The sequence below is a fragment of the Harpia harpyja genome, chromosome 15, assembly GCF_026419915.1.
Source record: "Harpia harpyja isolate bHarHar1 chromosome 15, bHarHar1 primary haplotype, whole genome shotgun sequence".
NCBI lineage: Eukaryota > Metazoa > Chordata > Aves > Accipitriformes > Accipitridae > Harpia > Harpia harpyja.
In genome coordinates, this window is record NC_068954.1 from 22,621,954 (window position 1) to 22,635,596 (window position 13,643).

A 13,643-nucleotide genomic window follows, 5' to 3' on the forward strand; every position below is an offset into this window, starting at 1 on the left:
CCTAACAAGAAAGTTAGTCACACTCTGATTTATGGATGTGACATCTTATCTGCAGATGAACTTTCTTTTACCAGAGAATTTCTCTCTGTGGATTCCAAGGTCCTCACTGGCTCAACCCTCCAATCTGCAGGTTCGACATCAGGCCCAGTCAGTCTGTCAACTACTGTTAAAACCTTAACTTTACTTCCAGGAAAGCTGGAAGCTCCACGCTTTTTCTTAAAATTCAACATGCAACAGAGCTGTGGAAAATTGATCAGGTTTCTGTCCTGGGTCATGTATTAACAGCAGAACTGTTAACCCAGTTTGCAGTCTTGCTCAGTTACTCCGGAGTTCCTCTACAGCAAATGCATGTAGTTTAGCCTACATTTACTTAGCCATACACTGAAGTAGTAAAATTCTTATTTTTGGTGATGGAAATACATTAGCCAGAAGGTAGGATGGATTTCCAATGCTAGGCTTAGTATGAAGACCTGACACTGCAGAAAAATTTTAACACTAAGCAAAGAAAATTCTATGTATAAATCTTGAGAAAAAAATTAACATGAAATCCCTGATGTCATCTTAACAGGGTTTTTAAAGTAATTCTGTAGTCTAAAGATGAATTTTATGGGACTAGGAGCTGACAGCTCTGACTTAAGATGGACTCATACAGGTAGGTAAACTGTTTAATATTCTTCATTCAGCTCCACAAAGACACTCAAGGCCATGTACTTTGAAAATTTTTTCACTGCTTTTTTCCAGTTTTACAAGACAATTATCATTTTAAAGCTATGTTCTGAGCTGAGCAACCAAAGGACACACCAGCTTGCCCTTAAGAAAACATATTTAATTCTAGATGATACCAACATAATCTGGTGTATGTACAGATAAGTACTATAGTACTTGCCATTAAAACTGTATTATCTCTGAAAGGCATTTATGACATAAGCACCATACAAGCAGCTTTTTAGGAAGGCAATGGAAGAAACATACAGTAGGAATTTCTCTGATTTTAGTGGTCGGATGAACATTCAATAGGCCATGAGGGATAACATCCATGCAGTCCTTTCTAAAGTGCTATGGAACGTGCATTGAGCATCAGTTCACATTCATCTAGTTCACAAGTGCTTTATGCCACTACACTTTCTCAGTGCCAACAATATCTTCCCCTTTCCTCTTGGATGCTGTCTGTCTCGATTTCCCTATATATTACAAATAAATGTCTTACTGGGAAGGAGAACTTTCTGAAAAGTAGGTTGGTTCAGAGATAGTAAGCATGAAAGTAGTTTAGGATCGCAATTATTGCCCTCATTTGAAGCTCTCTGAAAGCAAGTAATCCTCTGGATGTTTGCTTGCAGAGGAAAGAAGAATTTGGTCCATTTTAACCACTGCATTTACCCCAAGTGCATTAGAATGTTTTAAAAAAGAGCAAGGAATATTATGTATATTTTCAAAGACAGAGAAGCAAAGGGATTAGGACCACAGTTTTTTACACTGATGTGGATTCTTACATATTCATGTACACACCAGAAAATGGGACAAATACTAAGTACTCACGTCTTACTAAGTTCAAAAGAGACAATTCTCTAGTAGATTTGGCCCATTCTACAGCAATAATAAGTGCACATCTATTTTCCCCTACATGGTAAAACTCATGAAAAGAAAGGAGAAAGAGTGGTACATACTGTCAGCAAAATAAATTTGTTGTGTTGCCTGCAGGAAGTCCAGAATGCTATCTGCCTTTTCATCTATGTCTTTTAAGCCTGCTGCTTCTTCTCTGTTGTTTTTGTCAGGCTGATATGTAAAATTGACACCAGTAGTTTTTGTTATCAAGCCAGCTGCTCTCATTTTTTCTTTCTGTCGCTTCTTTTTCATTTTCCTCTTTTTGTTTTTGCTTATTTTGGGACTATCTATCTGCTGCAGCTGTAAACTATCTTGAACAATAGTCTCTTGCATTCCACATTCTGTTTGTTCTCCATGTAAATTATTAGAGTTTTGCAAACTGCTCTTTTGTTTCTTCCTTCGAAGGCGCTTTCTCTTGGTTTGTCCTTGATATTCCTCCACTGCAGATTCAAAAGAGAGATGATAGTTGTAAATAAGGAGATCTGTAATAAGCATTCTGGAACTGCATACAATGAAATATTACTCCCTTCAAATTCTGGGATGTCTAAGTGGCTCTAACCTTACTTTTATGCTTAGAATGTCTTTCAGTACTACGATATCAAAGCCAACTTTTTTGAATGCACTGAGTAAGAATACAAGTTCTTTTCCCTTCTGCTTTCAATAAAGACCGTACTCTCCTTTGTGCTACATACTTTACATCACATTTACTTTCTTAAGGTAGATAATATAGTTCTATACAAAGAGTGAGGTCAAAAGAATCGCCAGGGCAAAAACCAGTATGGGCAGGCTGGGGGACATGGGATGAGAGAACTCCCCCAAGAGCCCCACACCACCAGTTGGTAGACTTGACCAAGAACGCAAGAAGAATGCATGTAATTCACAATAAAAGATGATAGTGCTTATATCGACAATATCCCTCCACGATAGTGCTGTGCCTTAAAAACACCAGCCATCTGTTTCTGATTCTTCTACTTTCTCCTCCTTAAACATCATCCTCCTTTGGGATATCTTACTGCTAGCTCAGCTTTGGACATCAACTTTATAGGGAAAGCATGCAAGGCATCAGTGACCTTGGCAAGTAATCTCTGATCTCTTTAATAGCCTGTCTTGGTTCTGTCATTCCCTTGCTACATCATAATTTCCTTACTAGCTAACTCTTCAAAAGGCTCAAATGTCAAGGGAAAGAAGTCTCTCTTGCTCTCCAAGACAGCTTTCATGCTTCTTTACTCAGATCTTATCCCTGTGCACAAAGCCTGAGTTCTGAAGTCATCTCCGACCCTGAACTGCCTCTCCCACACACTCACTTCTGAGTGTAAGCCCTCCTGGCACCAGCAAGGGAAGACTGCCAGAATCCATCTTTCCTTTGCTGCACTGCTGCTGAAGTCCATATTCATGCTGATAATAACTCCTGCCTAATTAACTAAAATTCCCTCTTTCATGGTCTAACAAAATCCTCCCACGTTTAAACATCATGGAGTGCAGAATGCCAGTGGTCTTCTAATATCTTGCTCTAGAAAGTTAAGCCATTTACCCTTTCCTCAACCTCTACCTGCATGTTTCTGAATTCCTCACAGTGCACCGAGCCCAGTGCTCTTATTTATCTGGTTTTAAGCCATTCTCTTACTTACTTGGTTTTCCACCACTTCCTTAGGGTCAAAGAATCTTTGCTTGGCTAATGCTGGTGTAATGCAGGAGAGACACCTGAAGCCCAACGCTTGTTTCCAAATGATCTGCATAGTCTCCTGAACTGCCTCTGACATTCTCAGCTTCTTTGGCTTTCTCATCACTCCTCCCCCTACCAGTCTTTGCCTCTATTTTCTCCATGGTTGGAGGCCCTCTCTTTCATTTCTGTTTCTTTTTCTGTCTTGAACTCTGTCAGCTCTGAGCCACTTTCTCTCTTTAAATATCACTACAAGACTTATAGTTCTTTAGCTGACAGATGACTCACTGCAAAGCAATTTTCCATACTTTCTATGAAGAAGGCTGCATAAAAATAAATTTGCTGTATTGTAATTGAACACTACAGCATGTTAAAGACACACCAAACGTCACCTCGTACCCACAGTGTGGAATGTTTTGCACGCATGGTATTTGAGCCAAATATCTTTATACATGATTTGGACATATGGGATGTGGGAAAAATAACGTCTGTGTCATCCCGTAGGAATAAAATATCAGAACTCAAGGCAGATATGAATGGTGAAAGATGCTATAAACAAAACATCAATGTTTCATCTTAAGATCTAATTTGGATTCTCATGGGAGTATTTGTGTTATAATAGGTGAATTTCACTGTAAACATAGATACATTGTTCCATAAAATTTCTCAGCCCTCTGTTAACCTGAACCACACTGTTTGCTAATAAAGCTACTCTAATCTGTGCTTTCAGCCAAGTGGCCCAACATGCTCTTTAAGCATCCAAGAATCACTAAATCTCAGCAAAACTACAGCTTGTTGTGCAGCCAAGCACCCTCAATTGGTTTGAAGCCACTTGAAAAAAATGGTGCAGAAGGCAGAACATGGCTTAAGATAATTGATGTTTTGAGTCAAATCCAAAAGTTTGCTTATCCTTCGTAGCTCAGGACAGCAGAAGGTCTGAAGAGACCAGGGTGAAGCTGTCAAAAGGCAGAATGAATGTAGTCTTCCCATGTGTATGTTATTAAGATAAATACTCGATTGAAAGGAAATCAGAACTGTGCTGAGTTTCCTCCAACACAGAATACAAATCAAACACAAGACTTTACCTAGTTCTCCTGAGAAGTTAAACTGGCAGTCCTCTAGCAGTTTTTGTCATTCTTTGCCGCATATTTTAATACCTCTTTAGTATCTACTGCTCCATGTGTGGGAGCTACTGGTGATTCAACATCAGGGACAGATGAAATTAGATGTTGACAAATGCAAAGCAATGCACACAAAAGGGATTAATTTGAACAACTCACTGCTAGGGTTAGAGTGAACTGTTACCAGCTCAGGAAAAACAAAACAAAAGCCAGACCTATGCATCAGTATGGAAAGCTCAATGAAAACATCTGCTCTGTGGGTATCAGTGATCAAAACAGCAAACACCTTGTTTGCATACATAAGAAAGAGGATGGAAAATAATAGGAAAAATATTCCCAAGCTATTATACAAATCTGTTGTACTCTTCAAGCTTGTAACGTTATGTTTCTTAGTATAATACCAGCACAGTAAGACTTTGGCAGACAAGAGGAGGACTCTCACACAAGTTACCAGAGAAAGAAGCTCCAAAAAGATTTGTATGATTTGACTTGAAATGAAGAGTAATAAAATGGGATCTTGCGTGCCTCCTCATGCAAGAACAAGGTGACATCTAATTAATCTGAGCAGTTTCACAAACAAATAGAAGAAAGTAAATACTTGTTTTACAAACGGTACAGTTAGCTTACTGAATTCACATGTGTGTGGTATGCACAGGAGCCAAGAGCTTAATGGGATTCAAGAACTGGTTGTTTATAATCAGGTAGCCGTGCTGACTATATAACAGCTATGCTAAAATATAAATAAGGGTTGTGCAAGAAATATAAACCATACTGTTTAGGTCACAGCCCACACAATGATCTTAACAAATGACATGTTCAGTGGGATTCACCTCCCACAACTAGCTGTCTGAAAAGAAAATACTTAGTGCATACTTAGACCTATGCTCCCTCTGATAAACCAAGAGACCCTAGCTAGCATCTTCAGAAAGCAATTTACCTCATCCTAAACCAGCTGGGATGGAAATGCACCCTGAAGGTCTTCATCTCTCTCTCTCTCTCTCCCCTTCCATTAACTACAAAGGAAATGTAGACAATGAATTTGAACTAGATGCTTGCAACAACTGAGAAGAATTAGTCTCTTTTACAAGAATTAACAGTATAGAGGAAAGTGCTTCTTAACATGAGTCTGCTCATCAGACTGATTTTTACTAATTAACAAAATCCACTGTTTTATGAAAAAAAAAACTTTTGACTGATCCTTTACATTTCAAACCAGTAAGGAGGCCTGATAAAATTACAACAGGTATCAATTTGGTTCCGGTAATTTTTCCCACTGACTAAAGAGGTTTGTTAAGTTAAAGCAGCATAATTATAACAAATGCAGGGAATATATACTACATAAGTAATCTTAGTAACGTGTTGAATACATACTTAAGCAACGTCGATAGGAATATCAGCTTTTGGACCATACTAACTATAGCCACAACTGCAGCTACAGCTTGTCCTAATTTCACAAGAGCTGATGATTCTTCTCCTTCTGTTCCATAACGGCCTGTTACCTCTCTCCCTCCTAAGACCCATCTCTGCTCCACAAGAAGCTTAATTTATCACATAATCCAATTATCCAGAAGCAATTGTCTTTAACCTGTTTAGTCTGGACTTAGTGCCCTCTCAGACTGAGCAAAGTGGCTTCCAAACAGAATGCCCATATACATTTTCCAGCCATGGTCATCATTTCATAAGCATTTCTTTCAGCCTTAATAAGAACACTCTCCTCAGAAACTGTTCAGAGTTAAAAACAACCAGTTTTGGTTTGTTTGGTTTTTTTTCCCCTGAATAATTTTTAGTCTAGATTAGCTTCCTGATGCAGTTTACCGTGCAGCTGCACAGTCGCACTAGCCTGACAAAATGATATGGAAGTAGGAGTGAGTAGCCTGAAAAGGAAAGTCAGCACCAAAAGAAAGTCATCTTCTAACTGTCTATCTCATCTGGCCTGAAACATTAAAAAGTTTTCTCCATGCAAACTGCATGTCTCCTTAACAGAACAGAGGCAGAAATATGTCAAAAAAACAGACTTAAAATGAAATAGAGGACTTAGTTTATAGATATTGCTTATTGAATTCTGGTAATGAAAAGTCAGCACATCCAGTTTATATCTTCAAGGAAAAAAAGAAAATAATAAAAATAATGATTTACATCAAGACTCTGAATAAGCTGACTTTTATTTATTAACTTCTATTATATTAGCAAGTTATTTTGTATTCATCGTCAGGGCAGCTGGAGACACAAAGAGATTAAATACAAAGCTTAGCACAGGCTAACAGCAGCAGCTGACTGTTCCTCCCATCCAGACCAACCATCAGCATAAACACATTGCTGGCAACTCTGTGACTGAAAAGATGAACTTCCTCAAGTTTATCTGTATTATTTCAGTTCCTTCAGACAATGGTGGATGGAAACATTCAGGGAAAGCATCATATAAGATAATGAAAAATGGGAGGCTATTTACTTAGGTATCTGCAAGCCTAAGGTATACAAAGTTCCACAGCGTGCCAAACTGAAGTCTGGCTTCCAGTATCTGATAAAAAGCTAATGCTACTAGGGATTTTTAAAAATCAGGTCCCTAAATATTATTAGAACAAACCTTTAGAACAGCACATTAAAAAAAAAAAGAGAGAGATAAAGCAGACTGAGGAAAAGATAGTCAAAGAATATCCTCTGAGCTTTAGAAATCTGCTCTATAATGTGCCCATCATGACTCAAGTATGGCAGGTGGCTCTCCTGCTCAAAGACCAAGTTCCCCAGTAGGCTTTCTGGATGTTGTTCATGGTAATTTTGGTTTTTTGCTCAACTGAAACAGGACATGTGCCTCTCCTGATTTTTCATCCAGTTTAAACTCTTTTCTTCTCCCTGATATACTGGATGGATTTTCCATGGTGTACCAAGCAGTCAATGCAGAGGAATTTAATTTTGGTTTAGGATCTTGCAAAGGAAAAATATAATGTGATTTTTAGTGCCAATTAAGATATCAGCAGCCACAATTTAGCCAAGAGTGAAAAGCTGTGGCTAACAAATGCAATAAAATGTAATGGTTCATTAGAATAAAAGCAAAACTGAAAAGATCTCAAAAGCAGAATATGACGTTAATATTTTTACACTCTTTTTTTTTTTAAATTGTTTCAAATCATCATTTGAAATCAGGAAAAAACCCACTTCAAAGGTTTTAATAATCTACAACAGTTTTGATGTTGGAGAAAATTGCAAAACACTGGAAGCCATTTAGGACAGGGACTGTCTTTTATTTGTTCATTCATACTGTGTTTGTATACTCACAAATGAAGAATTCATATAAAACTGGCAAATGTTGCATATATACTGCCTACCACAACAGAGTAGTACGTCTTGGATTAAAAGCAAATCCAATTAACGGTAATGACAATAATAAGTAAAGGCAGATATCACTGTCTGCAACAGTCTTCAATCCTAATGTTTATCTGACTGTATATACAGATTAATTTCTCTTACTCATAAGCTATGACAAACTCCTGCCACAAGAGGAACCATACTTGGTCACAACAAACATCTACCTAGCACTGCAACCTGTATCAAACAGTAGCCATACACCACATTCAAGATAAGGTGCACTTTGGATTTATACAGCGGTATAATGATGTTCCTTCTTTTGTACTTTTTACCCTAATAGTTGCCATCATTTTAATGCTTTTTGACTGCTGCTGAGTGCTGAAATGTTGTTTTCACAGAGTTATTTATCATACTATAAAATCTTACTCCTGCTTGGTAACAGCCAGCTCCGAGCCCACCATTTTGCAGGTGAATTTTGACTGCTTACTTCTTCCTAAGTGCATCACTTGACAACTATCTAAAATGTGTATCATCTACCATTTTTGACAAATCACTCAATCTGAGATTATATTGCACACAGCTCTTGCCTTTAATGCAGTCAATATCTGTGTAGCCTTCAGGAAACCTTCTGACTTCACTGTTTGCTCTTTTTACTTGACCATCTATCAAACACAAGCCTCCAGTTGTGACCTCCCTGTTTTGAGAACTGCTACATTCTCTTAATCTACTTACCTATTCTGGGACTTTGCCTTTCATGCTATGTCTATGTGCCCCCTTTGGTGAGGGGCTTTATCAAAAACTTTGTGGAAATTCAAGGAAACCACATCAGCTGTAGCACCCTTATCCACATATTTCCTGGCTCTTCAAAGAATTCCAAGATATGCATAGATTTCCTCTTTGCAAACCTTATATAGATCTTTTCCATGCAGATCACAGGTTTTCAGGCATCCACATACCTTATTTTGCATTATAATTTGTGCTGAACTGTCTAAGGCAAACACCAGGATTACAGGGTTGCAGTTCTCTGGATGATTTAAGAACTGTTTTAAAAAACTGGCATCACACTATCCAGCGTTAAAGTCTCTGATAACAAGGCAATTTGAAAAACAAGTGGTTATGCATCACTGTCAGTAACGTGGGCAATTTTTCTCCTTGAATTCTTTCAGAAATTTTAGGTGAATAAAATCTGGTACTGGTCATTTTATTTTATCATTTATTTTGTTGCATGACCATTAAATCACTTCAATTTCACCTATCATTTGAGAAAGCCCAAGAAGGAGTGTTTCAGCATGGGATTCTCCCTAGTTTTTTCCACAGATAACATCAATGCAAAGAATTTTTTTAACTTCTCTGAAACAGGCCTCTCGTAAGTATTCCTTCTACACCATGATCATTGGCTCAAGACTGGCAGGTGCATCACTCCTGATGCATCAGAAGACCTATTACTGCTTTTAATTCTTTGTACCAGTTGCTCACAAATTCCTTAGCCTGTCTTCTCATGTTTTCACATTTAAATCTGTTTAAAACATCATTTGGGTGTGAATTCATCTTTTTAAAAGACACCTACTTCTTTCTAACAACTTCCTTTACTCTGTTGTCTAGCTCTACTGTCTTGCTTTCGCTTTTCCTCAAGCCTTGCATGACAGGTGGTGGGCACTGGCCTTGAATATCACATATGGTATCCTTAAGTAGCTTCCACACCACCTGGTACAACTTCCTTCTCTTAACTGACCTTTTCAAGGTTCTTTTTAGTAAGTGTCTTTATTTTTGTGTAGTGTCCCTTCTTGAAGTGGATAACTGTTATGGATTTTTTTGTTGTGTGGGGTTTGGTTTTTTTTTTTTTTTTTGTTGCTGTTTCAGTAGGATGTTGAACCTAATGGTTGCTGTTGCAATGTGCCTCTTGTGAACTAAACTCCATCCAGGACACAGTCCCACCAACCAGTGCCTTAGTTATTGACTGTGTCTAAAAACTGAGACTTTTCACAACATCCTGATGCGACAGTCACGTCATCTGAACAGGAGAAACTGAAGATCCCATTACTACTCTCTCTGCTGCTTCTCTGATCTTTTACCATACAGTAATAAGTATTCACAGTCCTAGCCGGACCCATGATGAAAGAGACTTTAAGCTTGCTTTGCTTTTTGATATGCACGCTCAGTCCACACACACATTGATCTAAGGCATCCAGGAGATATTCGAAACTACTCCTATGAATAAATAAATTTTGACAATAATGTTTCAGGCCTCCTGTCACTTTATGCAAAAAGCTATGCTTGATGAAGCCCCCAAGTTTTCTTAAATAACAACTTTTCTGATACAAATTCTGTACCCTTCAATGACTTTATTTTTAAACGAAAGCAAATATTTTGACCTTTTATTGATCTTTCTCATCATCATCATTATTATTATTATTTAAATTTCAAGCTCACTGTCTTCATTCATTTTGGCTTTTTTGGGGTGAAGTGCAAACAATCTGAGTCAGTCACCATTGTATAGAGGCATCACGCAGCACTTCCTAAATGGGCTCAGTGGTGCTTCCCAAAAAACACTGACAATGTTGACTCAGTAGGGAAAAGAGAAAATCATGGAGCTGAGCATATTCACAGACATGAAAGAAGAACAGAGATTCAGTGACAATCAGCAACTGTTTTGAGGGCTACTAAATCAGAAATGCTTAAGGATCCTAAAGTTGCCTACGGAGTTCCTACAGTTTAGCAGCTGCAAAGACTAATTGCTACTAAATACAGAAATCTTCTTAGTCTTTGGCTAATAAGATTACACCTTTGTATTTGAACAGAAAGCATCTCTAAACTGGAGGGGAAGATTTGTAACATTTATATTAAAAAACTGGAAACATTTTAAACATTTGATGTCAGATTTGCACTTAAAAAATTTGTTCTTTCTTTTAACTTTGCAGGACGCAAATACATATTCAGAATTTTCTTTAAAGTCTGTCTTTCCCCCCCCCAGAGCTGGTTTTCACTCAATGCTTAGTTTAAAGAATCCAAAGCTCTCCCTTTGTTCAGAATAACAACAGAAATGATAACAAAAGCTTAAAATCCTGTACAGCATTTAAAATGTTCCTTCCAAATATACCAGCTAAAACAGCGTAAAGTGTAAGAGGTTATTTAGACTACATGACCACAAACTATTAAATGATAAGCAACTTAATGGAAAACTGATATCTAGTTTTTCCCTGTGATAAAACAGTATCAAAGCGCAGATCTAAACCAAAAGTACAAGCTTTTGTACAAAAGAGCTATCTAAAAGTCCACAGACACTGACACAGCAAAATGAAGATACTCAACAACAAAACCCAGCACCAATTTATCAGTTATCAAATATTTAAATATACCTTAATTCAATTTTTGCAGTATTTCACAACATTTCTTAACTTTTTACACAGCATCCAATAACCAATCACATTTAACCCCACATATGAAAGAGCTGCCACAACTACAATTTATTACATGGTTCTTTCAGTAAATACTATTTTAAAACATTTTGGAAGAGGAAAGTCTGTGAGAATGCAAACTTTCCAAGTGTTTTATTTTAAACTATTTCCTTTATCCGTTTATCTTTGGATCTCAACTCTGATTTGAATTAAATTTAATTACATAGTTTCTAAGCAGCTTTGTAAAAACAGGGGTGTTTTAGGGTCTGGGTTCAGCTTATTTTTATTAATCACATTCTAAATTAATTATGTTTTAAAGAATAGCTGAAAACATTAATGTAAGTCATTTCTTAATGACCAAGTGCTCTATGTTAAGCTAATCATACACATAAATATGCAGACAAGTATGCTGTAAAAATGAGAAACACCATAGGGAAGATTCTAAACAGTTGCGTAAGTTGGTAAACTGCCAATTTGTAATAAATGGGAATTTGGTCCCACAGTCTTCCCAGTGGTGTAGGTTTGTTCTTGACTGCATGCTGCATGCAGTGGGGCTCTGTCCTGGCCAGAGCTGTGAGGTCAGACTGCTCAAACCCTTTTTCCCCACAGTGAACACTCCAAAACGGCTTCTAAATAGGAAAGCTGGGCTTATTAGAACAGATGCTAGAACAGGTGATTTTTGGGGGAGAAAACTCAAAATGAGGGAAATCAAAACAAAACAATATATAACCATATCTCCACCTTGCCTACTGTGTCCTGGCAAATCAATCTTTACTAAGGCTTGCTCTCAGTCCAGAACATCAATGATTTGCAGAGAAATCTGCACAGTCCCCTTTGGGTCTCTAGGGAAAGTTCCTTTGAAGCCTGGGTTCCTGCTGTTCTCAGCAGACATCTGGTCTCTGCTATACGTAGGGCTTATTCCTTGGCCACCATCATTCCTCCGTAACCTGTTTGTCCTTTATGTTCTGGAAGGTTATTCTCTCTAAGCAAATGTCTCCTCATCTCCTAAGGGCTCCATCCTGGCTTCTCTACTGGGTAGCTACAGTTTTTCAAATAATGAAACATGATATATGACATAAACATGTGATTATTCATAATAAATTGAAAAAAAAAAAACCAAACCAAACAACTGATGCCATCTACTACACAAATAAATGTTTGGGAAGTGACTGAAATAATTTTGTCACATGTTCTCAACAAGAGATCATGTACTATGCATACTCTATTTTCCTAGGGATTGATCCCATTGTACATCATCTGCTTTATACTGTTAAATCACCTAGTTCTAGGCACAGCAAAATGTTACTAGGATAACATGGACCACTCAGTCTTTATCAGTTCCAGGATTTCTTGTGCTGCTTCCCAAAAGCAAAGCATTTAAAATCGCAATGCGAGCACAATGACTTGTCTGTTCAGCTTAGTGAAGTGTCAAGTTCTTTTTAGTTCCCATTTAATTTGTTGAAAAATAGGAGTTGCTATTGCTTTTTTTCTTTACTTGGTAAACTGCCCAACACCTCTACAAACTGAAAGTTTAATTTTTCTTTTCCACTTCACAGAACTTTAGGTATGAATAACTCTAAGGTGCAGACTGCACATAATATGCTATGGATACACATAGTTTTTCTTTCCCTTCTTTGATATATCTATACATGTACTTAGATGTTCATTACTAACTGAATCTCTCACATGTTTTTGTGAACTGGCTGATGTATCCTACTATTATCCCATTTGGAGGAAGGTAAACCCCCTCATTGGCCTAAAATGCCACTGCTTCCAGGAAGGAATAAAAGGGTTCTCCCAAAGAGAACTTACCCTGCCACAAGCATCTTTACTTTAATCTATACACTGACTTTTAGGCAGGGTGTTCTCCCTAAATGAAATACCCACCAGCAGGTAAGAAATCTGTGAGAAGAGAGGAAGAATAAATCCAGGTCTAGCAAGTCCCTCTCTAGAGCTTAATGACATTTCCTTTGTACATCTTCCACAATCTAGACAACAGATTTGGGCAAAGAAGTTGTGACACGAGTCATTTAGCAGCTCTGATGTAAGAGGCTATCGTACTACTGCGTCACTAAGTATAGCTGGGGACAGACTGTGATTTGTTGTAAGCATCTCAAGCTGTACTGGACACTGTCAGTACACATGCCATTGACTAAACAGTTTTGAAGACTTTTTGGACTTAGTGAGGACAAAGCTTCAAAGAAAAACACCTTTCCTCTGTCTTAATTTTAAACTGACCACTTCCAATCTGAAAAATGGAGAGAGAGATGTAACCAAGTGATGGTTTAACCCTGATGGAGCTGGACAGCACAGCACAGTGTATTTCATTTTTCCTTCAATCTTTTTGGACTTTGTTTTGCTCTTCCTGACCTTTTAGTAGTAATTAATAACACATACCACAAAGGCCTACACATGATTGGGATACAAAAAAAAAAAAAATGAGCAGAACTGTTCTGATCATCTTCTCATCTTCCTGCCATTACAGTTCTGAGGGTGCCTTCTCAGCCAGACAATAAAAGTTCCTTTTATTATGCTGCCAGTACTTGTGCAATGCCTCTGACA

The 13,643-nt window shown here is 37.7% G+C and overlaps 1 protein-coding gene across 6 annotated transcripts in view; it reads right to left on the reverse strand.

Moving 5' to 3' along the window:
- Positions 1-13,643, reverse strand: part of ERICH1 (glutamate rich 1) — a 105,333-nt gene that overhangs the window by 32,741 nt on the left and 58,949 nt on the right. For all 6 annotated transcript variants that reach the window (XR_008238454.1, XR_008238450.1, XR_008238452.1 and 3 more), the window contains exon 4: positions 1,665-2,042. Coding sequence is in view for 1 of the 6 variants with exons in the window: in XM_052809286.1 (XP_052665246.1) it covers positions 1,665-2,042 (378 nt within the window). In the remaining 5 variants the exon portion in view is untranslated. The remainder of the gene's footprint in view (positions 1-1,664; positions 2,043-13,643) is intronic.